The sequence below is a fragment of the Falco biarmicus genome, chromosome 1 (assembly GCF_023638135.1).
Source record: "Falco biarmicus isolate bFalBia1 chromosome 1, bFalBia1.pri, whole genome shotgun sequence".
Taxonomy (NCBI): Eukaryota; Metazoa; Chordata; class Aves; order Falconiformes; family Falconidae; genus Falco; species Falco biarmicus.
Window position 1 is genome coordinate 8,391,660 of NC_079288.1, and position 24,828 is coordinate 8,416,487.

At 47.3% G+C, this 24,828-nt stretch overlaps 1 protein-coding gene across 13 annotated transcripts; it reads right to left on the minus strand.

Annotated features, from left to right (window-relative positions):
• Nucleotides 1–158: 158 nt before the first annotated feature.
• On the minus strand, nucleotides 159–23,244 carry EXOC7 (exocyst complex component 7). 13 transcript variants are annotated; one of them, XM_056334543.1, is made up of 22 exons: nucleotides 23,063–23,244; nucleotides 22,152–22,217; nucleotides 20,879–21,063; nucleotides 20,115–20,220; nucleotides 19,356–19,578; nucleotides 17,508–17,675; nucleotides 16,466–16,477; nucleotides 11,568–11,660; nucleotides 10,519–10,587; nucleotides 9,051–9,196; nucleotides 8,577–8,729; nucleotides 7,780–7,878; nucleotides 7,122–7,184; nucleotides 6,740–6,806; nucleotides 4,286–4,324; nucleotides 3,169–3,234; nucleotides 2,598–2,718; nucleotides 2,077–2,172; nucleotides 1,734–1,797; nucleotides 1,141–1,182; nucleotides 827–960; nucleotides 159–413 (listed from the first exon to the last, which is right to left on the minus strand). In XM_056334543.1, the coding sequence occupies exons 1-22, from the start codon at nucleotides 23,120–23,122 to the stop codon at nucleotides 311–313; spliced, it is 2,175 nt and encodes a 724-aa protein (XP_056190518.1). In that variant the 5' UTR covers nucleotides 23,123–23,244; the 3' UTR covers nucleotides 159–310. The 13 variants fall into 13 exon arrangements, with proteins under 13 accessions (XP_056190518.1, XP_056190526.1, XP_056190571.1 ...); XM_056334551.1 differs by lacking the exon at nucleotides 16,466–16,477; XM_056334596.1 differs by lacking the exon at nucleotides 11,568–11,660 and having other exon boundaries at nucleotides 23,063–23,243.
• Nucleotides 23,245–24,828: the final 1,584 nt, after the last annotated feature.

Consider the following 24,828-nt stretch of genomic DNA (forward strand, 5'->3'; position numbering starts at 1 on the left):
GGTTTTGTTTGTTTGTTGTTTTTTCCCCACACTCACCATTGTCTGCCGCACATCAAAGCATCAATATTTATACCCGCGCCTGAAGATTTGCAAACCTAAGAGCCCACACAGCAGCCTTTGCTCCAGATCCAAAGGAGGAGGCAAAACCAGCCAGGAGGTAGTGTTTCCACAGGTTTATAAATCTGATAAATACAAGTATAACACCCTGCCCACCACAATGGGGCAGGGGAGAAGGGAAGGGAGTTCCAAAGGTTGCTGAGAGAGTTCTGACTTGTACTTGGCAGCTGGAGAGTACACAACAGCTGGAGATTTATGCCGATGTGTCAAACAGCTTCTCAATCATCTCCCCCACCTGGTCGACCTGGTATTTGATGTACTTCTCTGGGTTCTTGGTGAAGGGCACGTTGCCATATCTGCAAAAGAGGACAACCCACAGGTGACGAACAACGGGAACACAACAAAGAGACCCACTGACCCCTCCTCTGTCACAGATCAGCTCCACTCCAGCACGTCCCACTTGAACCTGAGAGGGTATCTTGTAGAGAGCAAGTGACCTAGTTACAGCTGGTCTCCCGAGTTCTACATGAATAGCCCAGGGTGGCTCAGAGCTTTGCGCTAGCTAGAACATCTGCACTCACCTTGACCAAGGAACCAGGGTGACAGCAGATGTCTGCAACTAGTGGAGTTCAGCTTGGGGATAGTTTCTCTACCTTGCATGGTAAAACAAGACAAGACAACAGAAAAGTGCCCCAGCTCAGGCTACTCTAGGCCCCAAAGACCTCAGTAAATCCAAAGAAGAGAGCACAACGCTGCAAGAGGTTCTCACCTGTTCAAGAAGGCACCATAGGTCTCTTTCACAATGGTTTTCTGTGCCCGGCGGATTTTGTCCCGTTGCTCCATGTCTGGGATTGCCCAGGCCTTCTGAATCTTACATAGCTCCTCCAGCCCGTCGTTAAAACCCTGTCCGAAGTAAAACTCAGTGAGCGCGCTATCTGCAATCGTGTCTCTATACTGGGTCTGATGTTCTTCCCCTCCACTGCTGATCACCAACAGGCAGTCATCTCCTTCAGCAGATCTTTCATCTGACTGCCTGTCCCAATCAACCAGGGGATGTTCTTAGGCCATCCAACACCTCCTTACCTTAAACCGTTCCTTTATCATCTGCCTCTCCTTATCCTTGAGCTGCAAAAAGGAGGGAAAGGATTTTATTTAATCTCCAGAAATAAAATTTCCAACATCAATGTTTGCCCACAAATCCCCATCCAACCTAAGTAATATCCTACCTACTTGGCCTGAATTCCCTCTCCTAAAGGGAAGAGAGCTGCAGCGAGCAGCACACCCTACATTCAGCAATTGGCTTTTATCTGAAGTAGGTTTAACAAGGGTAATTTTCAGACAAAACAGACATAAAAATAGACCTCTTTTATGCTTCCAGCCCTTTCTAAGGGGAGGTTCTGAACATTCTGCAAATCCAAAATAGAAGCATCTGCTCAGGTGAAAATACAAGATTAGAGGCAGAGATTAAAAGACTTGTATGAATCTGGGGCAGGGAAGATTACAAGGCAGCGCTGCGCTCCATCTTGTTCCAGCCACAGTAGTCATTCTGCAGAGCAACACTGGCATGAGACAAAGGAGTTTTCTGGGATTATTTTTTTTTTTTTTTTTTAATATGACAAAGGAAAAGTTTGTGGCAATTTCTATTATCTGAAAACCATCCTTGCCCATCCTCTCACCTTCACTCCTGGTTGAAAGACAGGTAGATTTCTCTCCAGGATGTAATCTGTCACCTTCAACCAGCTGCAGGTGAAATGAGACAGGAAAGAGGCAAAGAGGAGTTACTCATGCCTCACTGGAACATCAGTCTTCACCCATGACCCAAAGGCCACCCCAGACAATACACACCCCAAAACTTTCCACAGTAACCCCTTCAAGTCAGATTAATCACTTGGAAAGCAAAATACTTTGGGTTTAGACAAGTTTCTGGTTTAGGCTAATCTCTCCCACTGCTCCAGCAGCATTGGCTCCCAAGCTCTCAAACCAACAAAACTAAGGGAACTGGAGAGGATGTCACCTGACCTGCGCTGGTAGGTCTGGATCTGCTGTTCAATAAGCTCCCGGTAAGACCTCTCAGCTGTCTTCTGTGTCACAGCTACCAACTGGATCAGCTCAGATCTGAAAGAACAGAAAACCTGAGGAAGCACCTGAGCCAGCTGCTCTCAGAGCTGCTTGCAGGATGGAAACATTTCAAGCCCTTATAACAAATACTTTACTGCCCTTTACAATAAAATGGACCTTGAAATGCACAAACTGGGACAGAGAAGCTACTCTAAGTTACTTTCCAAAGCTACATCCTCAGTCCTCCCAAGATCAAAGGATGCTCTACAGCCTAAGGCATCTCTGATGCTTTTATCTTCTGCTCTTGTGCAATGTAATGGTTATAATAGTGCAAAGCTTTCAAAAGGGCAGTTTCAAGAATGGAAGAAACAGCAGAGGTGAGACAGGCCAGCAAATAAGTGCACTCAATGCAGAACTCTGCTCCAAAACCACGCTTAGAATTAGCCTGGACTTCAGGGAGATTTGCCCAGATACACACTTACTTTTCCAGAGATTTCAGAATGTAGTTGTAGTTGTTGTGCAGAAAAATAGCACTCAAAGCTGGGTCTTCATAAACCTTAGATTTACTAAGAAGGTTAAGCTGCAAGTTGCCCAGTACTTTGCCTTAAAGAGGGGAAAAACAAAGAACAAAAAGTTTTGCACTGAAACTTCTCATTCCTGACAATTCAAACTGAGAGCTCGGTAATGTTGCGGTGGGCCCACAGCAAAGTGAACAGCAAGCCCCAACTGCACGTGCAGACAAGGGTATAATTACGTGTACTTAAACCTGTAACGAGCATTACACTGATCTTTACTCAGCTAGTCACCAAAACTGGTGACAAAAGCTCTGCAGCACAGCAAGTTGCTGCACTGTGCTTTGTCTTATCTAACTGTAACAGTCTGAAACTTGCAGTTTGATGCTTTTTTTTTTTTTTCATCCCTCCCATCAGACTCCAGCTCAAACATGGAAAGATCACATGGACTAAGAGACACAGCCTGTGCTCTTCACCCAGGAAGAAAACAAGGGAAAGACAGCCAATGGGGCAGAAATGGGAAGGTGTGCAGAGTACTCACAGATGTAGGTGCTCAGCAGACGCCTACTGAACTCCAAACTGTAGCTACTAGCTGAAGAGCTGGTCTCTGAAAAGAAGAGAGTTGTAGGACAGTTAACACAGCATGGGGAAAGGGGGTATGTGTGGTCAGCCTGCCTCTATTCAAACAAGCCTCATCCCCGTTGCTATGGAGTTAGTGCAGAGCTTCCGTTGACAGTGAAATTAGCTCCCTGCTTCAGTGCTACTTGTCAGCGGCTTATCCAGGGTGAGGGTGCAAGAGCTCTGCACCCCTCAATCCTTCTATCTGCATCCAGTGCTGAGCACCCCAGCAGAAATCTCTCCTTTCCTTCCTAGCGCTCAGACTACATCCTCTTGATCAGAAATAGAGTCATTAAACACATCTTCCCCATCCCTCCCCCACCACCTGAAAAGGGTTTGTAAGCACTAGAAACTGGCAATCAGAGAACAAACGAGCTGGAGCTGTTAACGGCAGGCACGCAACAGTAACTGAAACAAGCAGAAGGGCTCTGGAAAGCTTCAGCCATCCCCATGGTTGCTGACAGGCCCTGCTTGGCTCTCTATGAGGGACTGTGCCAGCATGGGAGCCTGCCCTTACAAGCAGCGACTCCATGCTGGCACATGTCCCTCTGTCTATGCATAAGGGATGGCTTTCTGCCCTCAAGGGCTTGTGGGCTTGGGTCCCACAGGACATATCGGGTAGCTATCTCCTCCTCCCCTCATCAGTTTGGCAGCCAGGCCTAGCTCGGGTGGTCCAAGTTCATAAGCACCCCATGGGAAAGGCCTCCAGGCTCCTGTTGCTGGGAGTTGGACAATAAGGAGCCAAGCACACATGGGATAAAGCACGATACCAGCTGGGCCAATTTGCTACCTGTGCCAAACGGATTCAGTGCCATGAGAGTGTCTTTAGCCTGTTTCAGCTCATGTGGCATCCCTCATTGTCTGCTGATGACAAGCCCTCCCTATTCTCTCCAGCCCGCTGGCAGGAGTTACTCACCCTCCCCTTTCTCCCTTTTCAATTATGTGTTAATTTATTTACCACTCCTGGAGGATAAAGAATTAACATACATCACCATAGTCCGAGGCAATATGAACAGGTATGTGTGGGTAAGTCTGCTTACCTCTGGGATCTAAAGGAATATTGTATGTGTCCCCAAGAACTACAATTAGGCAGAGAGACAGGGGAGGGAGGAGAGAGAAAAAGAAACGCAAAGTGCAAAAAGACAGGTTAGAGACCACCATCCCTTTGAGAACAAAGCAGATATTAATACAGAGCAGCCACAGACAGCTACACAGGAGAGCAGGCAGGAGTCCCTCCAAGGCCACAAACAGAGTGCAGATCACAGAGGAAAGGCAGATTCTAACCTCCTTCCCCTGCTAGAGACATTTTTTGTATTTAGCAAGACACCTCGTTCCAAATGAGTTCAAACTCACTTTCGAGGGAAAGCTTCCCCTCATGCCAGCAGCAGTTTACTGGTCCCTGAAATGAACTGCACAGCCATATATAACCTTCCCAAGAACCTCAACGAAGCCATCCCACCCTCACTCTGCACTTTAGCATCCCCCCATGGCTATACAGGGCCCTACAGAGCCATTCAGCGGACGGCAGCAAGGGATTGGCATCACTGCATTTAACTGATCAACTTTCCTTGCCTTCAGTGGTAGCAAAACCATTACAGAAAAAACTCCATATATTTCCCACCACTTGGGATCACTGCAAGAGTTATCTAACCCAACTCCAGATACCCACACCTGAGCCAGTAACTGGAAGCTATCATTAGAGATAGTCACCCTTGGCACAAGTCAGCATCCCAGAGATGCCTCTGTTTGCAGAAGCAACTCCCCTCTTAAACTCTGCAGACATAATCACCTGTCATCTGATGATGCTTAGTGATGTTAGGTCCAGTGCCAGACAGGGACCACAACTTTACCAACATTCAGTAACCAGTGTCACTGAAAATGAGAACAGCTCTGCCCTGAGCAGGTGCCCTATGTTGGGTCAGGCCTAGCTCTCAGAGCAAGCGACAGAGCTGCTTCTGCACGAGAACAACATTGGCAGAAAGCAGGGAGCATCTGGCTGCAAATGGTCCCTCCGGCCCAACTGCAGATGGAGAGAACACAATTTACAGTACTTGAGTTGTGGGTCAAATCATGCATGGTTCTGAAGTACTACATGTCAGCCCAAGTTACCAGATCTGTTGCAATTACACTGACTTGAAGCTTTAATAATTGAACAGACAGCAAAGAGGCATTTTTCTCAAGCTGTCTTTACACAGCAGGACCCCTCTATACTCAATGGGACACCCAGTCACAATTAAAAAGAAAACAGCTTGTGTCATGGATATGGTTACATTTTGTTATATGACCGATATAAAAAATAAAAAAGCCTATATGCTACCTTTTGAATCAGCTCCTATAACTGACCTCTATAGCATGACAATGTATCAACACTTTGAAACCACAGCGCTGACACCACCACACAGGGAAGCACGTGGGAAACAACTGGTTTCTCCACGAAAAAAACGAGACCACCTCTTTGACCAAGGAGAGGGAGTCAAGGCCTGGGAGGCAGACTCTGAGCGCACTGAGCTTGCAAGTGGAAAGGGCGCAAGACAGTGGCTAGAGGAGGTGTGGCAAGAAGCAGAGACATCCCAGCTTGAGTTAATTTAGAACTGGCAGAATTTTCCAATCAGGAACTGGAGATAACAGTCTGGAGGCAGCTGTAAGCTTCCCTCTTCCCCTGCTCCTAACAGGCTCCCTAACCCTCACCAAACACCAGCTAGTGGCCTGTGGCCCCTCAGGTCCCTGTGGCCCCTGAATCTCCAGTTCTCCACCTCTCCAGCCTGCTCTATTCCAACCTACTTGAAAGCAGGAGCTCTGCCAAGCCTGAGGGCTCACTACAGAGCTGGGAGCTGCTGCTCTTACGGAACAAAGAACCACACTCTAGCCAGTATGCAGCAGCATCCTGTTAGATGAGGCAGCAGCTCTCAGCTTCCAATCTAGGTATTTCCTTCTGGAATCAGTCTCTTTAGCGTTCCGGAGAGCAGAACTAAAACTTGTCTCTCTGTTAGGGCATATGGCACACTAACAACTCATGAGTACCAGCTTGACCATGGCTAGATGCTGAGAATATTCTTGCTGCTGCTGTTATATGCTGACCAGAAGATGTGGCAGGGAATTGTTGCAACAATTCGTCAACACACAGCCTAACTAAAGGTAACTCAGCTGGATCAACCGCCCTCACTCCAGTAGAGTCACAGAGGACCAGCCCAGTGTCAGATCCAAAGCTAAATGACTAAGGTATCCTCTCTTGATACCACATAGCGGATCAACAATAATCATCATCCCAAGTACCTGACAGGAGCAAGGCCAGCAGGGAAGCTGTATCCCTTGGAGTTCTCCAGATAACCAACTACATGGTCATGGCAGGTTGGAGGACAAGACAAACCACAGGGTGAAGGACAGGAGGAAAACAAGCTCACAGTGCACATTAAGGTTTGATCTTTTTAGGGAAGATGTTCAGACGATTTGGGGAAGGAACTGCATGCCCAAACAAGCCCCATGCACGTGTGTACCTTGTGATGCCAGCATGGCACCCGCCGTCTCCTGGAAATCCAACAACTGCTGTAGGAAAAGGATAGCCTAGAAGCAACGGAGGGAAGTTACAAGCAACTGACATTGTGTTTCCTATGGTCTGCTATTAAGAATCATGAGGGACCACTTGTCCCCCCAAACTTAAAAGCCTTAAAGAAACAAATCACTACATTCCTTTGAGTTCCTGGGTTTTACCCAAACAGTCACATCATGGCTTAGCAAGGACAGCTAGCTAAACTCTCCACGGAAGCCGGTTACTTGCCCTTCCAATACCAAGACAGCTTAACTTAAGAAATTTCCCCACTGCTCTTTATAAAGGTTCTTCAGAAACTGTTTTTCCACAAATAATGGTTTAACACATACGTTGCTGGTGAGTTCATGAACTGTCCCGTCTTTTGGCATGTTATACTCCTTGTCTGGATCATTCTAAGAGGGAAGAGTCAGATGTAAGGTAAGCACATGCGGAATTTGAAGGCACCTACAATATAACTGCTGCTGCAAGTGAGCCACATCCTCAGACCTGGCTCTTGCAGTGCCATCTCCTGGTGCTCAGAAACCACAGCTCCTATGCACCAGCAGCTCAGAACCATAGGGGTTTGTTCAGCATGCGACCATCAAACATTCAGCCCACCCACCAGGCAGTGCATTCGCCAAGCCAGTGATACACAGGGACAGTTTAACAAGAATCCTTCAAAACTTTAAGTCAGCAATTTTCCTTTCTTTTTGAATAGGATTAAATTCAGAGATCGACTTGATATCTGCAGAGGGCTGGAAGTTTATGTCAAATCATTTGTTGTATGCCTGTTAAGGCTCTTAGGCAGACACCTCCTGTATCTGAAGTCAGTACCAAGCATTTGATACGTGCAGCTGACCATCCAGATCAATCCAACAAGGTCCTGCTCTAGATTCAGAAACTATGTGTTCTCATGGAAAGCTGAAAGCTAAATTGGGGCTTCTGCTCAGAACCCCCACCTTCCAAGCCTGCTGGTCTTGCCAGAGAGAACATTGAGGAGAATCCTACCTTAATGTTGTCTGCAAACTCTTCCAGTGCCTTCGCACCAGTGGTCTCCATGGAAGTGATCAATCCTGGCAGTTTGTTCTTAGTGCCTGCTGCAGTTCCCTGGAATGGTTCCGTAACAGATCAGAGAAGGAAAACAGTATGTGAACTTTCACCCAGCACCCATCCTCCCTGATGCCCCACCCCAGCATCTCATTCTCAGCTCTCCGTGTGTCAGGAGAATATTTACAGTGCTACCACCAACACATGAAATCCTGCATTCTTCTGCCAGCCAGAAAAGGAAGATGTTGTGACCCTAACGGTGACCAGGACTTGCTACCTCTCATGTTTCTTCTTACACAGTACCTGATATAGGAGGATGGTGCACCACAGTCACCAGCTGGAAGCAGATGGAAAGGAGCTTTGCTAAATCTGGATGCCATATCTGATACCTGGAGAACCTCGTGGCACAGTCCAAGCAGGCTTCCTTCAGAGCAGCCCATTGTCCAGGCATCAGCGAGCATAGTCTAAGCTAAGCTCAACAGTATCAGAGATGAAACACCTCAGAGGCTATGTACGCAGCAGAATAATGTAGACTGTCCATCACTGGATCATGACTTGAACTGAACAGAACTGCTGCTGAGATGCTGAGTTGCTGGCTGACCATCACAGAAACGAGAAAGCTGCATTTGTGTCACTTCCAGTCCATGCTGGAGAACAGAAGCAGCACAGCTTTGTTCAAAGCCACTGTGATAATCCCTTTCAAAAAGTTCTCCAGACAACCCAAGCCACAGGACCCTCTCCAATCCCGTCGTGCTTACCTGCAAGACCTGGTCAAATTCTGGCTTCATCTGCTTAAGGTGCTTAAGGATGGGGAAGATTGTGAGCACAGCTGAATAGTCATGTCGGATGATGGCTTTCCGGGCAGCTGAGACAATGTTATCCCCCTCCATGATCAAGTTATCTAATGATTCCTGCAACAAAGCCAAAGTGTCAGAAGGAAGCAGCATGATTTTTGCCCAGGCAGCACAAGGGGCTTGATGCAGGATACCCACTAAGGATGCCAATTTAGCTGATTGGTCATTTGCAGTACCCAGTGACTGACTCTGAGCACAGGTTCTCCAGGGCCTGGTGCAGGCCCCAGTTCCTTAAACAGGTCCTGAAGGACAATTCTAGCAGAGGTGGTGCTCTTGGGCACCCACAGCAGGTGGTGGAATCTACATCCTCACAATGAGGGGAAAAAGACTTTGTGCATATTCTTCACAAGAAAAGCCAAGCAGAGGTGCTCAACTGACCTGGATGAGAGAGTCAAAGGTCTTCTTTTGGTGGTGCTCTGGGACAATTTCTGTCAGGAGCTGGTATTCACTCTGGGCCAGTTTGACAAAGGCACTAACGCAGTGAATGTACGCATCAATCTCAATGTCGAAGACATCATCCCTCCCTGTAAGGGCAAGATGGCTTTAAGAGAGAATTCACACTGAGCTTCCAGTAGCTCTGCTCACTCCAAGGCCTTGGTTTACACAAGGAGCACAAGGTTCTTCTGGAAAAGGTTCTGGCTTTGCAACCATCCTTGCGTGAGAACAAGAGTCATCTCACCAAACCTGCCCCTGGGTTTGTGCATGGGAAGCTACGCATACCCTGCAAGAGGCATGCAAAATCATCTGCTGTTCAAGAAACAGACACATCAGGACACCAGCTCTTCCCAGCCTCATGACAGAAGGCAAGTCTGGAGCTCTTCTGGGATACTAAATCTAATGAAGGGCTTGAACACAGAGTACTAAACTCAGGAAGGTCTGAGGTAAATTCTTCAACATCTCTGCTTGTATTGTATTCTTTTTTAGAATTCTTTATCTCCATCCATCATGCAGATGAAGAACTGCCATTTTGCATCAACATTCCTGGGAAATCCAGGCTGTCCTAGAAAGCAGCCTCTTCCCACAGGCCAAAACAGAAGATAAACAGGCAGATGGACATTTAAATCCTATGAAGCAGGACTATCAGCACAGCTAGGTGAGCAATCTGCCACACAACGCTGCATACAAATGCAAATATTCGAATAAAGATCCCTCAAAGAACCTAAGTGGCAGGCATGAGAAGTGCCAGTACGATACAAGGGCCCACACCAACTCATGCCAACAATCATCTGGATGTGTCAGCAGGACAGACACAAGCAGACACACACCATCCTGTATTACTCAGACCCCTGTAGTAACCACCGCAAGACAGTAAGATTACACAGAGAGGCCTTCTCTAAGCCACAGACTGCTGCTCCTCTCCTCCCAGCAGCATATGCAGCTTTTGATGGAGAAAGAACCAACTCTTCTCTGCACTGACAGGCCCCTTGGGTTGATCTTTTAAAAGGTTATGGTCAGCAGGGACACACAAATCTGACGTGGTTTTACAGGCCGCCTGCAGTGGGGAGTGGCCCACTGTATTACTGCATGTCGCACGTGGTCCCTTTCCCGTTTGCTTCACTTCAGCATCAAACAAGCCAGTAGCGACCTATAGGAAAGTGCCCCTCAGCATGGTGGCCACCAGTCTTTGGTTGGACAAAGTTGGGGTTCCCTGTTTGAGGGCTTGGGGTGTGTGTGATTAGTAGGAGTGAATTCTACTGAGAAGAGCCAGAGCTTCTTAGTCAGAGAAGGCCCATGCTCCAGGACTGCCCACACAGACGAACAGCCACTGGCTACAAAACTACTGTGAAACATGCTGAAAAGAAGGGATGTTAGCCAGCTTGTTATGAAGTGACAACATGGTACTTACCCGCAGCCGGCCCATGCTTGTCGCTCAGGGTATCGGAAAGGTGTTTAACTCGTAAATCATGCTCATGACCTAGTGAGATGTCAGCCGGCACAAACAGAAGGCGCAATTTATCCAGGGTGGTTACAGCACGGATGCTCACACTGGCTGGAAGCTGCTTCAAGCTTGGCTTATTTGATCTGATGGACACTTTTTTTCCCTATACAGTCCCAGGAATGCTACCTGACCAAATCCCTTTGTTGGGCTATGTAGCAGTAGCAACCCTTTGAAACCTGATGAGAAGTGAGAGTTATTTGTTGGGCCACAGGAGTCCCTTGAACCTCCTGCCATAAGTTCTGAACGGGACAGAAATCCAATTTTTACTCACAACCATTACAAATCCAAAAATCAAAGCCCATCTCCTGCTCAGCACAAGAATTTACACACACACACCCCCAAAAAAAATGAATTGTGTTGATCACCTTGGATTTAGTGGACTACAGTATAGGTGCTGAAGAGATCTACTTTGGGTACATATGTAGCAGGAGGCAAAAAGGTCTTACAGATGCTTTGAAGCAAGTGACCCCTTCTCCTTTATCTGGTACAACCTCTATAAGCAGAGGAGATTAGAATACGGAAGACAACCACTTAGGTAGGTCTCCACGAAGATGACACACAGGCACAATGCACCAAGCTAGTTGTGGTCTGACACTTCAGCATCAGGTTTGGAAAGGTCACTACGAAACTGAATGTCTCAAAGTCAAGAAAAGGGAACAGAAACACCACAAGCAGATGTCATCACAGGAGAGCTTCCATTAGCCAGGGGGCTGTGGTGGGTCAACTGCTTTAAGGTAACATCCTTTCCACCTGTATTCATGTTTACAAAGACTTTGAAATTCAGACACTAAATTCAGAAAAATAATTTGGCCCTCCAGCATCAATTTGGCTCCCCAAGAATAGCTGTACCTATCCAATGCTGTCCACCAAGCATGAGGCTAATGGAAGTCCCACCTGGAAAAGCAAGGCTGATACACAGAGAAAGTCAAGAGTGAAGTAGCCAGAGCTGTGATTACCTTCCATAGGTATGAGGTTAGAGGCCCCCTTTTTCCCATCTAGACCATGCTGAGAGTACTGTTTCAGAAGGTTCTGAGCCTTACGGATCGTGCCTGTCACCAGAGCCAGAGAGAAGAGACAAGAAGACCTAGAAAATGAGTGAAAGAAAACAAACCCAGAACACCAGCCCTCCACCAGCAAGTCACCTGGGCCCAACAAGAGGATGCTGGGCACCAACGGGCATGCTCAGTACAGGAAGGTGAACCCCAAACTCATGTCCAAGTGTGCAGATACAATGGCATTTCCAGACTGTTTCCCTGCTTTGAGGGTGAAGGCGTGAATTCCAGCCACCATTACAGAATCAGGGAGCGCTCAAATCAGTTTCATGAAACGGTATGGCTGGGTGAGAAAACGTGATCAGAGAAGGGAAGCAGTGAAGCACCCTTCCCTCTAATGAATTTATTTAAACCTGTACTCCACATCCAAGCACACAAGGTTTGTTGCTCTTCCTCAGCTGCGGAAGCAGGGCTTTGCAGTACAGACAATTCCTGTCCAGCAGTACGTTGCCTGCTCCCCAGAGCCACAATCACAGCCACTTGGTTAGAGCTGCAGAAAGAGGTGCCTTTCTGAGGGGTATTTTCAGAGCGTAATCAATACAGACCCATCAGGAGCCCCATAGCCAAGACAAGGAACGATCTCTGGAAGCAATAAAAGGGTGACAACCTCTGGGCTCGAGAAAGCAACTGCAGCAGCAATTCCCATCACAGCAATCACAGGATAATGAATGCTGCCCACCCATGTCTAACTTGCATTAAGTCACCCTAATCCCCAAGACACTTCTCTTCTAAGGAACTGCAAATCAATTAAAACCATGGAAAAAAAAATAACACTGGGTTAAAAGATTTATACTTAACACACACAAAAAACAGACAGAACTGAACAAAAGCCAACGCTGGATATAGAGCTAGAAAGCACAAAACAAAGCATTAATGTGACAACTGAAGACTAAGCACTGTTTCCACGTTAAAAGGTTAGTCGTCATGCAACAAGCTACAATTATCACAAGCACATGGACACCCTCTCACAGCAGAGCTTTGCTGTTGCCTGCACAACAGGGAACAAAGTTTTGGGAAGGTAGAAAGAGTTTCTATAGGAGATTCAGATGAAACAACTGGGCTGAGTAATTGAAGAAGATTCCAGGAAATAAAAATGCTGCTGGCAAAATTAAGAATTGTTCTTCTGCTTTAAAGCAACAAATACTTCAGACACACACAAAATCCCTACTTCAACCAGTAACTGTGAGCCACACTGCAGCCTGGAAATGAGTATTGGCTGCCCATATGCTGAGGATCGCTGTCCTGAGGGGAATCCTAAGTACACACTGCTGGAGAACAGCATCCCAGGGTGCAGGACAGCTTCATCCCATGAAGGGATATGCAGCAGAGGGAGGAAACTTCACGCCTCCCAGACTGTGCATCTCTAATGGGGGAGAACAAGAGAGAGAAGTTCCCACTGAATTACCAAGCTGCCTTAACCTTGTGCGCTTAACAGAATGTGGTTCCTAAAGAATGTTTCACTGGCAACATTTTTCTTCTATCAGTTTGGAGCGTACTCAACCATTTAGTGGAGAAAAAAAAAAATCATATCCATAAACCACATTCTTCTAGGGGGAAACTTCTCCCCTACACACCCACACCAGGGAAGGTGGGAAGACTTAAGACACCCTTGCTGTGCTGATGCATTTGCTCCTAGCTTCCATCACGTGATCAAATGAGAGGACTATGCCTCTTTTTCTAAGTTTCCCAATACTCTTCACACCCAACACTTCACTTGATTCTTAGCTATTTTCAGAAACCATAAGAGCTTGGTCACAGCAGCAAGTTCCTCTGAGCAAACAGGGCTGTAGCAAGCTCTGGAGATACACACTAAACTCTTCTGGCTGTTACTGTGGCCCAGCTGATGTAGAGCAGCTCAGCCCAGGTACTGTTCTTATCAGTTCTTATCATCTTTCCCACTTTCAAGCACCCGGAGAGGGGGGATGGGGAGAACAAAAAACCCCCAAAAAAACCCAACCAAAAAAACCACAAAAAACCCCTGTAAATTGATGTGAAATCCAAGCAGACAGTAAACTGCTGCTGCTGTCAGTAGGACCTTGCTTCACAGGTATGCAGTGCACGTCTCCACAGCCCACCCTGACAGCTTCTTCTCAGAGAGCTGAAATGCCTCTGCTGTATTTTATTTGCACAAGCACAATTACCTGTGTTTACAGTAACACACACCGAGTATTCAGTGTTCATGGGCATCACTTCAGTGCTGCTCTATCCCTCTTACTTAGCATTGTAATTAGGCTTTAACGGATTCTAGTGGAAGCCAAATGCTTTTGTTCCATGATTGTTTTCCCCTATTAGGCAGCTCACGAACCAAATGGGACTGTGTTTCAACTGCTAATGAAAACATCACATTCAAGCTAGGCAGTGACCAATATGGGAAGCTGGAAACAGGAACCAGGAACAGGCTCTTTATTCTGCCACACAAAGCCTCCACAGCCTGCCTTCAGGTAGCACCTCACAGCTAGGTCAACTGGAGCATTAAGTAAACTGGAAAAGGGCTCTCCTATAGCTTGAGGAGAACCCCCAATACCCCCAAATGTCAAAAAACACCTGAAACTTTTGCTCCTGTTGCCCAATTGTTAAATAAAGCAGCTTTTGGGTATACATGCGGCAGTTTTCCAATTACACATTTTTCTCCTGTTTCTCTCTTCCATTAGGCAGTTTTTAACCAAGCAGAAGGGCAACACGTCCTTTTGTCTTAAGTATGAGCTGCAGGAGTTTCTGTAAAACTGGCTAAAGCTCGCTGGCTTTTGCTTGTAGGCAGCCAGGCTGGGTGCCACATCTTCTGGCCCTGTTCTTCCCTGGCAATGCAGAGCTTCTGAACTACCTGCTGCTCTCCCGTCAACAAAAGAGCACTGGGTCTATGGGCATCACAAACAAGTGGTATTTCACGTGCCTGTATTTGCAGCAGAATGATTTGGGAATCTGAACATGCTTGCCCTCTAAGACAGACTGCTGACATTTCAAACAGCAAACTGCATAAAACAAAAAAGACCACAGATTTGCTTCATCAGTTCAACTTGACAAGTTTCATTTAAGAGAAGACAACTCTCCTTTTTAAGCATCTCCAGCAGTCAGATTTTCAACTGCATGCTCTAACAGGAGACAGCACAGGGTACACCAACAAATGAAACAAATGAATTTAAACCCTCTGAAATGACATATGGGTATGGAGCATGTTCTCCAGAATCCAATACAGTACCCAAGGGAGAGGGGAGATCTCTGCCTTGTTACCCTATCCCTAATACCTCACCTTCCCTTTAGCCTCTCTTCCACTTTTCTTTGTGGGTAAACAAGTTTAGTACATCAGATTTAGTTTGTTATTTATCCCTTGCATCAGGTTAAAAGTGTACATTGGGGTGTGCACTGGGATATTCTTCCTTAAGGACTAAGGATATCAACACACTTGTGGGAGTTGTGAGAACCCCCTTGACTGAAACCCAAATTGGCAGAACTTGACTTATTGAAGCAACAGCACAGAAAAATATTTTTTGTCCATAATTGAACAAAGGTTAAAACCAGGGGAATCAAACACCACAAGAAGAGTATTGCTATGAAGAGGGCCACTGTGCCAGTGTGAAGAAGGTGTAAGACTTCCACCTCAAGAGCTGTCCTTGAAAGCTGATGGAATTGCAGAAAAAACAGTGAATACCTGCACAAAGACTATTTTTTCCCCTCCATTTTTAATTTCATTTAAGTACAATTTAGTAGCCATAAGAGATGGCTGGTGTATGAGGTTTAACCACCCTGTTCTTCAAGAGCTACAGTCTGATTCTCTGTCCTTGTTCACGGAAGACTGGAGACAAATTAGCCACCATTTTTTCTTGAGATCAACAATACCCCAATAGATCATCTGAAATGCTCTTTCCTTCATACACCGTCAGCTCCATAAGCGCATTCAGACTGTGCTCTGTGCCTTCTACCCGGCCCATCTCACAAACTCCAATTAAACTGGGCAAAAAGACATGAAAATCTCCTGGAAAATCCACAGCCAAGACATTAACGGTAAGTAATTTTGTACGCCCGTACGCATCCATTTTGGAGGATCACTGTTTGCTTGTGGTCTCAAATGTGTGGGCTCCTTTCCATACTCTCTATGGGAGCATCCAAGATCTCATCCAAGAGACTCATTAAAAAAAATCCTAATTATTTTTAATCTGCCCATGAAAAAAAAAAATCTCGATCCCTGACTATTTACCTAGAGCATAGGGGAGATGTTATCATTTGGCAGGCTGCTCAGAAACGCCTGCTGACGGTGCTGACTTCACAGCAATCACAACCCACAGATCTTTTCAATATCAGGTAGTAAATGAGAACTGTGGGACAAATCTGAAGCACCCACAACCCCAGTTCCCTACAGCTCAACTACAGATCCCCAGCTGGCATCTTTCCAGTGGAGAGCCACTGAACCACACAAAATTTATTTTTACCTATTGTAAACATGCTGCTGGGCTGTTCAGGAGCTGAACACAAGTGACTGCCCGCATGCTTAGGAGCGATTTTAAACACTGTTTTTCTGCCATCTGCAGCATAGCTAGTTCTCCTTAGCAGAAGGATACTGTTCTGCAACTTGTACATCAGCTTTCAGAAACAGCTCCAGGGCACAGCAGCAGTGGCACAGACCGATTTTAAAAGACCAGAGGGGTGATCTCCAGATGTCAGAGCCTGACCCGGGCAGCCCTCCCTCTCCAAATATCCCAGGCACACCCTCTGCTTTAGCAAGAAGAGGCCCAGCAAAGCCTCTCCACAAAGAGAAGTGAAGAGAGTGAGCACCAGGGCCAGCACACGCACACATAGACACACATTACCTGGGATGAGGACTGCATTCACATCAGGATTATAAAAATAAACACAACACAATTAAAATGGGTATTTCTTTTCCTCCCTTTCCCCACCCCACCCATTCCCAGCCCCTACTCACATTTCTTATTATTCTCCTGAACCCAGTAAGAGTAATTGGACAACACAGGGAAAAATACTAGGGTGGGAGCATATCAGCCAGGTAAACCCGCAGAAATCTAAGCTTTTCTGGCTTTCATCGCTATTACAGATGAGACAACAGGGTGCTATGACACACAGAAGGACAATATTATTGCACTGCTGTGGGAGGTAAGTGGTAGCTCTTGCTGGCCCTCCTCCTGGCCCTGCTCCCACTAGATGGCACATTACAGAAATGGGAACTCCAGTCTGCACTCCGGTACACTGGAGTGACTGGACTCATCAGCTGCAGAAAATGCAGCAAAACTCAATTATGTGGAGAGGTGAAATAACCCACCAGCCACATTCATAGCTCTTCCAAAGACAGGCTGAGGCAAAAGCTTTAACAGCCCTTCCAAAATTCAGACAGCTTTGAATCTCATTTCTGTAGGCACCTGCCTAGTCGCTATCTTAACTCCTGACAAGTTCTTAGTTTCCTAGCACAGTAATATTTATTCATAACTAATGACTAAAGTGATGTGGCTTATGACATCTGAGTTTTCAGTTTTGCTGTGGCACAGTCTATATTCCATATGCCAAGGCTGAGGACAGGTGTTCTCAGATCATATCCTTTTATAGCATTCTCGGGTCTCTTTTATTCATTTCTTTGTTAAGGCAACAGCTTTTCCTCTCCCTCTCCTCCCAGAGAACAAACCTAATGACTTGACAAACAAGAGACATAGCATCTGTAATCTCAGTGCTGAATCCAGGGCAGAGAAGAGATGCTTATCTCCAAAATCTCACCCCTGTTCCTGTCCTAAAAGCACGTTTTAGACACAGAGGCTACCTCAGCAGTGACAAAGCCTGCAGATATGTATTCAATATGCAGGCAAGATGATACACAGTACAGTGATCCCCCCTTCAGGGACTCACCTGGTCTCTTGATTGGCTTCTTGGTGGGGGTATCCTTCCTTTTGTTCTGAATGGCAGGGGAATAAGGCACCCCTGTGGAGGAGCTGTTCTTACGAAAATGGTCTTTCAGCCCCTTTATGGAGCGGTCAAGCTGGACAGAGCGAATTTGGAAGTAAACAGTCATGAAATCTAACGAGACAAGATAGAAACAAGGTTATACGCAAACAGGGAACACTATATAGCAAAACAAACCTTTCCTGTAACACTCTGTGCCCCTAAGAGCACTTACTAGCTTTGATATGGGACCCCAGGTAAGTGTTTTTCCCTCCCAGAGCCTCTCCTGTTTTCTTCAAAAACTTTTTCTTCCTTCCCCTGCAGTATTCATTCCAGCCCTCCCACCACATACAACATTAAGTCTGTGCACCGCTAGGAAGAGCACATCAGCTGTGAAACTAATGGGAGACATTTGTGCAAGACATTGTCAATTTAAGTGCTCAGTTTCTAGCATGAGGGACTTTACACACTTCTCAGGATTCAGGGCACTCGGGAACCTCAGGAACGAGGTGTTCACCATTTGAAAGCAGAATACAAACTGACTAACAAAATACACTATATATGCTTAAGTCATCTTTGATCATGAAAAAATTCTTAAGAAGCTTTTAAAGATGTTCATCGTGCTTGGTCAGCACAGTAATTCCCACTCAGAAGTAAATCATTGAGGTGGAGGGGAGGGTGACTCTAGTAGCTATGTGTCTGTGAAAGCACGTTTCCTCTAACAAGTCCACAGTCATTCACTCCCAACAAGAAAGTTAAAGGAGTATAAGGCTGTGGGCACATAAAAAATACATGGACCTGTGGGAATGAGTCCAGAGGAGGGCCATGAAGACAATCGGAGGGCTGGAGCACCTCTCCTGTGAAGACAGGCTGAAAAAGTGGCATTGTTCAGCCTAGAGAAGAGAAAGCTCCAGGGAGACCTTACAGTAACTAAAGGGGCTGGCAAGAAAGCTGGAGAGGGGCTTTTTACAAGGATGTGTAGCAATAGGACAAGGGGGAATGGTTTTAAATAAAGGAGAGTAAATTTAGATTAGGTGTAAGGAAAAAATTCTGTACTGTGAGGGTGGTGAGACACTGGGCTACTGGAAGGTGTCCCTGCCCAGGGCAGAGGGGCTGGAACTAGACGATCTTTAAGGTCCCTTCAAACTCAAATCATTCTAGGATTTTGATGCTGCCGAACAGGAAAGAAGACACATGCAGACTAAAAGTATTCTGTGCTGCCTTCCCCCAACCCTTCATCACACTTAATGCAAAGTGTTCTGTTCATAAATAGTTCCCAAGTAGGAGTAAGTGACCACTGCCTTGCATATTTATAACACCTGAGCACTAGATAGTTGCAGCTCCATCAGAAGGCATTACAGATGGAAGTTAAATGGATTTCTGCTTAGGACAGACTATGCATTAAGATAATTTGTGCTTTATTTACAAAGCTCTTCTCTTCATCATATCCACCAGGAGATCATGCTGTTCAACTGACAAACCATCACTTCAGCCTCACTACAAACACTGTAAGAAAAGCAACATTTTAAGGTGACTGAAAGGAGACTGAACTACTCATCTAAAAGGTGCCACTAAAGCAGTCACTAGATCTGCTAGCGCTGCCGGCTACCAGCAGCAGTGTGACTCGCAGCCTGTTAGCCACAGCAGCACCTGAGCAGAGGCTTCGTGGCTGAAGGCGTGTGATCTACAAGGCAAGCTGTGCAGCGCTACATACAACCCTCAACACCCTACTTTTGGTCCCAAACACGTGTGAAGTAGCTGGAAAGCACTCACCCGATACAGAACTACAAGGGAGCAACACACAGCACTACCAACCTTGATTCCTGCCGTTTTCCACCAGCCAGCCAGAAATGCGGATTATGTCATGCAGGACATTCTCTGGGAGGTGCTCCAGTGACATCTCCTCCTGCGTCTCCATTTCCTCATCCCCACTGATCAGGTCCAGGATGAGGATGGGTGGGACCGGCTTGGTGTGTCGTGTCATCAAGCTGCGGAACTCTGATTCCAGGGACTCCTTGCCCCTCTCAAAGAGGGATTTCTGGCACAACACAACAGAAGGACAGAACCAGCACAGGGCTTCTGTGATCAGTCATTCATGATTATTTCTGCATAAGAATGTACTTCCTGCAGCGTTTCCAATCACTGTCAAGTATCACATCCTTCAAACTCCAACAACACTTACAACTAAGAGACTTTTAAAGTGAATTAAACAAAAAAAATGCTTGGGAGTTGCTCAGTCTTCAAGTGGGATTTAAAGAGATCTCTCATTCTGCTCAAGCAGTTGAAGGACTGACAAGAGCTATTCTGGAAGAGGTTCTATGAACTCCATCACACATGCAACATATGCTTTCAGAAGTCCTACTGGCACAATGCATAGAGCGCACAAGACACCACAAGCAGAAATACTGCTGAGTGCACTTAAACGGAAGCCCAAACAATCACTTCTTCAGCTGTGTCCATCCTTCACCAGGCGGCAAGCCCGTCAGCCTCCCACAGCAAGAGAGCAAGCACCAGGGCTACATCTGTCCCTCTCTCACCCATATGAGGTTCTAGAGTTCTAGACCCACAACCTACCACACGGTTCAGCTCCGGGCTGTCTGGATTGTTGTCCTGGAAGTATTCCACTGCCTTCTGGATTTTGTCCATGCAATTCAAGTATTCCTCCAGCCTCCCAGTGGGGCTGAAAATAAAGACAAAAATAAAATGCAGTGCCCCAGAAGCTAAGAAAGAAGATATCAAAGCAAAAAGTAACAAGGAAAATTTCAATTCCCTTTTCTTCAACTAGGAGATCATAGGATTCCCTTTTGCCTCCACTGAGCGCCACAGCAGAATACCCAATCCACCAGCAAGTGCAGAAGTACTGATGACTGAGCAGCACACAACTCTCAGCCTTGCCCTCCTCTTCCAGTCAGGCCCTGACGGGAAGGTAGAGGAAGCTACACATTCTACCCCAGAGAATGGCCATCACAACACCCTCCCCGAGACTGAAAGCAGGGTCCAGAACAGTTCCAGTTCATCCTGGATGCACCGACAACATCAGCAGGACAGGAAGAACCTTTGGGAAAAGGGTGGATTAAGAAGAGAAGTCACCAAGGCTCACAGGATTCACATGGCAGCATGTCTGCAAAACCTGGAAGAGACACCAGTGTAGAGTCTGAGCAGACTTTGCCCTCTGGGGATTACTGAAGGTCAAGTCAAGCAGCTTTATTGTAGACTGGTGGTGGGCAAAGAGTGTGGGAAGGGTTATACATATGATGTTATGAGGTGTGTGGAGTCAGCTCTGTTCCAAAAGTTCAATAGGATGAAGCTCCCCAGCAGTATCTAGCTGCCCAACTCACCCTTCCTTTATGATCTTCTCTGTGTCCTTAGCCACATGGTAGTAACTGATGACGTGATCCAAGCAGGACAGGGTCTTCTCCACATTCTCCTGCAAGCGCTGAAGGTTCTCTGTCTGTTTATGGACAGGGATGATGGAGTTCTCCAGCTTCATCAAACGACTTTCAAAGGAGGAAAGGATAGAAACCTACAAGCCAAGAGAGGAACAGAGAGCTAAGGACATCCTTCCACACAGATCCATACAGTAGGGTAGTAGTCAGAACAGGGCAATCTGAGACCTTCAGTCTTGGCTTCTCTTTTTTGGCTCCGCTACTAATTTTCCTTGGTTCCTTAGGTGGGCTCTTTAATCCCTCTATGCCCTAATTTCTATGAACAATCACAGAACAGATCACATGCCATACAGGGATGGGCCAACCTTGAATTAAATGTTTGTAAAGCATGAACATAATATTCCAACAGTACTAAGGAGGAGCAAAATGTTATTTGACAGCAGAAAACAAATCCACAGAAACTGCCTGGAAGCACCCGGGGTAAAAAGAGCAACAAAAGCATAAACCAGCTGCCACTCAGCACCATACCACTAAGACCCAAACGTGAAACACACACATGAAGGCACAGGACCACCATAGTGAGAACCTTCTTTTCCATCATACGCATTTCTTTTTTAAAAAAGGACTGTGATATTGCTTCTGAAAGGCAGAAAATCTTAGTAAGCTCATAAAGGGTGCCTTAATGTCATCTTTTTTAGACAAAAACATAATTCTTTCAAGACTGACTCCTATGTTATGCTTTTCACACTTCTCTGGCAGCGCTTCTATAACTTCCTCAAAGCACTGAGCCCAAAACTGGCGATAGTATACTATCCAAGGGCTCACAAACAATTAGAGCACAGTAATTGCTTTCTACCTCTTAAACAGAACATTACCCAAATAAAACTCCAAACAAGACCTGACTTTATGAAGCAACAACATGATGTTGTTACACAAATTGTCTAGGGTCTATTAACACCTCTTCCCAAGAGAGAGGACAGACTGTAAAGAGATGAGGTCAACAGCTCATTTGAGCCCTCATCAAACTGGGAGAGAAGCTTAGGACTGCAACATTCATCAGTTTTCCCCTTTGACCAGCCACTGAAGTAAAAAACACAGATGCAGAGCAAGTAGTTCATTACTCTGCATTCCTCCGATGGGCACAATGACAGCCCTGAAAAAGATTCTCCTAAGAAAGAGCAAACCAAGGCCCAACATTAGGGCTGAACTTCAAGGACCTTCTTACCATGTTCTTTGTAAGCTGGTCACTCTTCTCAAGGCTTTCTTTGATAAAGGACAGAGTTTCTTCTTCCTGCCAATATGATGAAAAAACAGTCTTGAATCCTGAACACTAAGCTTTTAAGTCACTAAACATTATGTGTAGGTTTTTACAAGTCCTGGTAAATAAACACTGCAGCAAACCATGTTTGGTCTGATGCTGAGGCCACATTTTAATACGCTACCCCTTAACAGATATCAGGGCAGCTGACCCATGATCAGAGACATATAAAATTAAGAGTGATGTTTTTATGGATTATTCACATCCCTTTGATACCATGACCCCAGGAGCCTTCGCACACTAAAATCACAGCCCAATATAAAATGAACACTTCTACCACAGAGGCACACTGACTCAGAACACATGTTGCCCTGCCACAGAACAACACAAGTGTTGCACTGACACCATCCAAATCCCATACACAGCCACAAATGCAAGCGGCCAACACAAAGCAACCACCAAGGCCTGTTTTCAAGTCGCCGAAGCCCAGAGATAAGGGACATGGCACCCTGCAAAGTCTAGCCAAACAGGCTGGACCTGAGGACCTGAAAGGCGAGTCCCCAAAAGCTACCAAGCCCTAAAGTCGGGGGGGGGGGGGGGGGGGGGGGGGGGGCAGGCCCGATGCGAAAGGCAGATCCTTGACCCTGAAAAATCAGGGCCCTAGGCCCTGAAGGGAACCCAGGGATGCTGCCAGGTCCTGAGCGGGATGCCCAGTCCCTTAGGGGGGGTCGCAGAACGCTCCCAGGCCCGGTGGGGACCTCCAGACCAGTTCCCAGCTCCATCTCCCAGGCAACACGCCGGGACTGCGGGCCCAGCCCAGCCCAGTTCCCAGCCCAGGCCCCAGCAGGGCCCGCAGCAGGGCCCGACCCCAGTCCCACCTGCTTGAGTTTGTCCTCGATCTCCCTCCTGCGGGCCGACACCTCCTCGGTGGGGATCATCCTGCCGCGGAGCGCCGGGCCCACGCTCCGCCGCTTGGTCCCGCTGCAGACGCCACCGCCCGCCGGCCCCGTCACCGCCGCGGCGCCATCTTGAGAGCGGCACGGCGCGCTGCGCACGCGCGGCACGGCCCGCCGCCGCCCCGGGAGGGGCCGCCACCGCGGGAGCGGCCGGGCTGGCCCCGCCCCCCAGGCCGAGGCGCGGCCGCAGCAGGCGGGAGCCGGCGCATGCGCACTGCCTGCCCCGATGGCTAGCGTGGGAGTGGCGGGAAGGCTCTGCTGCCATCTTGGAGGCGTTGGTGTGGGCTGCCGGCGTGGCACGCTTGTTTTATCCCGGGAGGCCTGGCATCCCAAGCCAGCTATCCCCGCTGCGGCCAGGCTGAGGTGAACCACCTCCAAGCCCAATAGCAGCGACTCCCCGCAGGACACGGGGTCCTGAGGGAGGTCCGAAGCGACTTTGCTTACTCCCCTTGCTGAGCTGCTGGGGCGGCGAAGCCCAGGCTCACTCTGCCACACATGTGGGGGGATAAACAAGATGTAGAGGAAGATTATAGGGGTTAGGGCTCTGGGAAATGAAATGACAGAAATTTGAATATAAATTATGGAAACAGGCATTTGTAGGAGTACAGGTCACTCTACTCATGTCCTGCATCTATTTTCCATAAAGAAAGGCTACCACAGCAGGGAAGTTGCCATCTTTTCTCTCCTGCAGCATAAGTGGGGATGGCTGGGTCTGACATGCACCAGGGCAGTTATGGCGCTCTGCATCCTCATAAATAATGTCCAGCCTGGCGCAGGGAGCTGGCTTTATCAGTACAGCCAGTCCCAGCTTCCTGCTGTGTTGTGTTACTCGGAGGCAAGGCTCCTGCCACACGAAGGCACCCGTGCGTTCCCATCCATCTTCCCCTTGTCAAACAACCCCAGGCTCTGGAAAGGAGCTGAAATAGCCCAAAGGGCCTCTTTTGTTCAACGACTTCAGCACGTTTCATAACCCACCTTATCATGCTGCAAACAGCTGTGCCCGGGCTCTGGCTGCTGCAAGAGGCAATGCACAGCCAGGGCGCTGTGTTTTCTATGTGTGACATTGCCCGGCCATGATTGCCTGCCCATGTTTTACGGGGACACCTGCTAGAGGGGACCTTGTCCTGTGGGTATGAGAGAAGATCTCAGTCGAGGGTCAGTGCCTGGCACCTCTTGTGCTGTTCCCCCCAGGCTGATGTGATTGGGAAGATTTTTTTGCCCGTAGAGCAGAGCTGTCTTTTTTTTTTTTTTTTTTTTTAATAGCAATCCATGCTCTTTCTGCCAGCACTCAAAGGGCAGCGAGAGCCGAAAGGAAATCTCCCCTTACAGAGCCTGGGGAACAATTGTGTGTTTTCCCCAGAATAGTGCTCAGTATCTCCTGAAAAGCCAGCGAAAAGCTCCCTCACCGCCTGAGGGGCTGGCTGAGACTTCAGAGCAAAGAGGGGGAGCAGGGGCAGAGACACCCAGCTCGCGTCCCAGCTCCCAGGTGGGGTGGCAAAGAATGAATAAACGTACAGAAAGTCAGTCTGCCAATAAGTCGTGTAAAAAATGCTGGAGGCTGGGCAAACGAGAGGTGCAACACCACATCCAAGGGGAGGCTGAAGGAAAAAAAAAAAAAAACCAAAACAAAAAAACAAACCAACAAACCAAAACCGGCTTGCTGGTCAAATGCAAAGAGTCAAAGCACC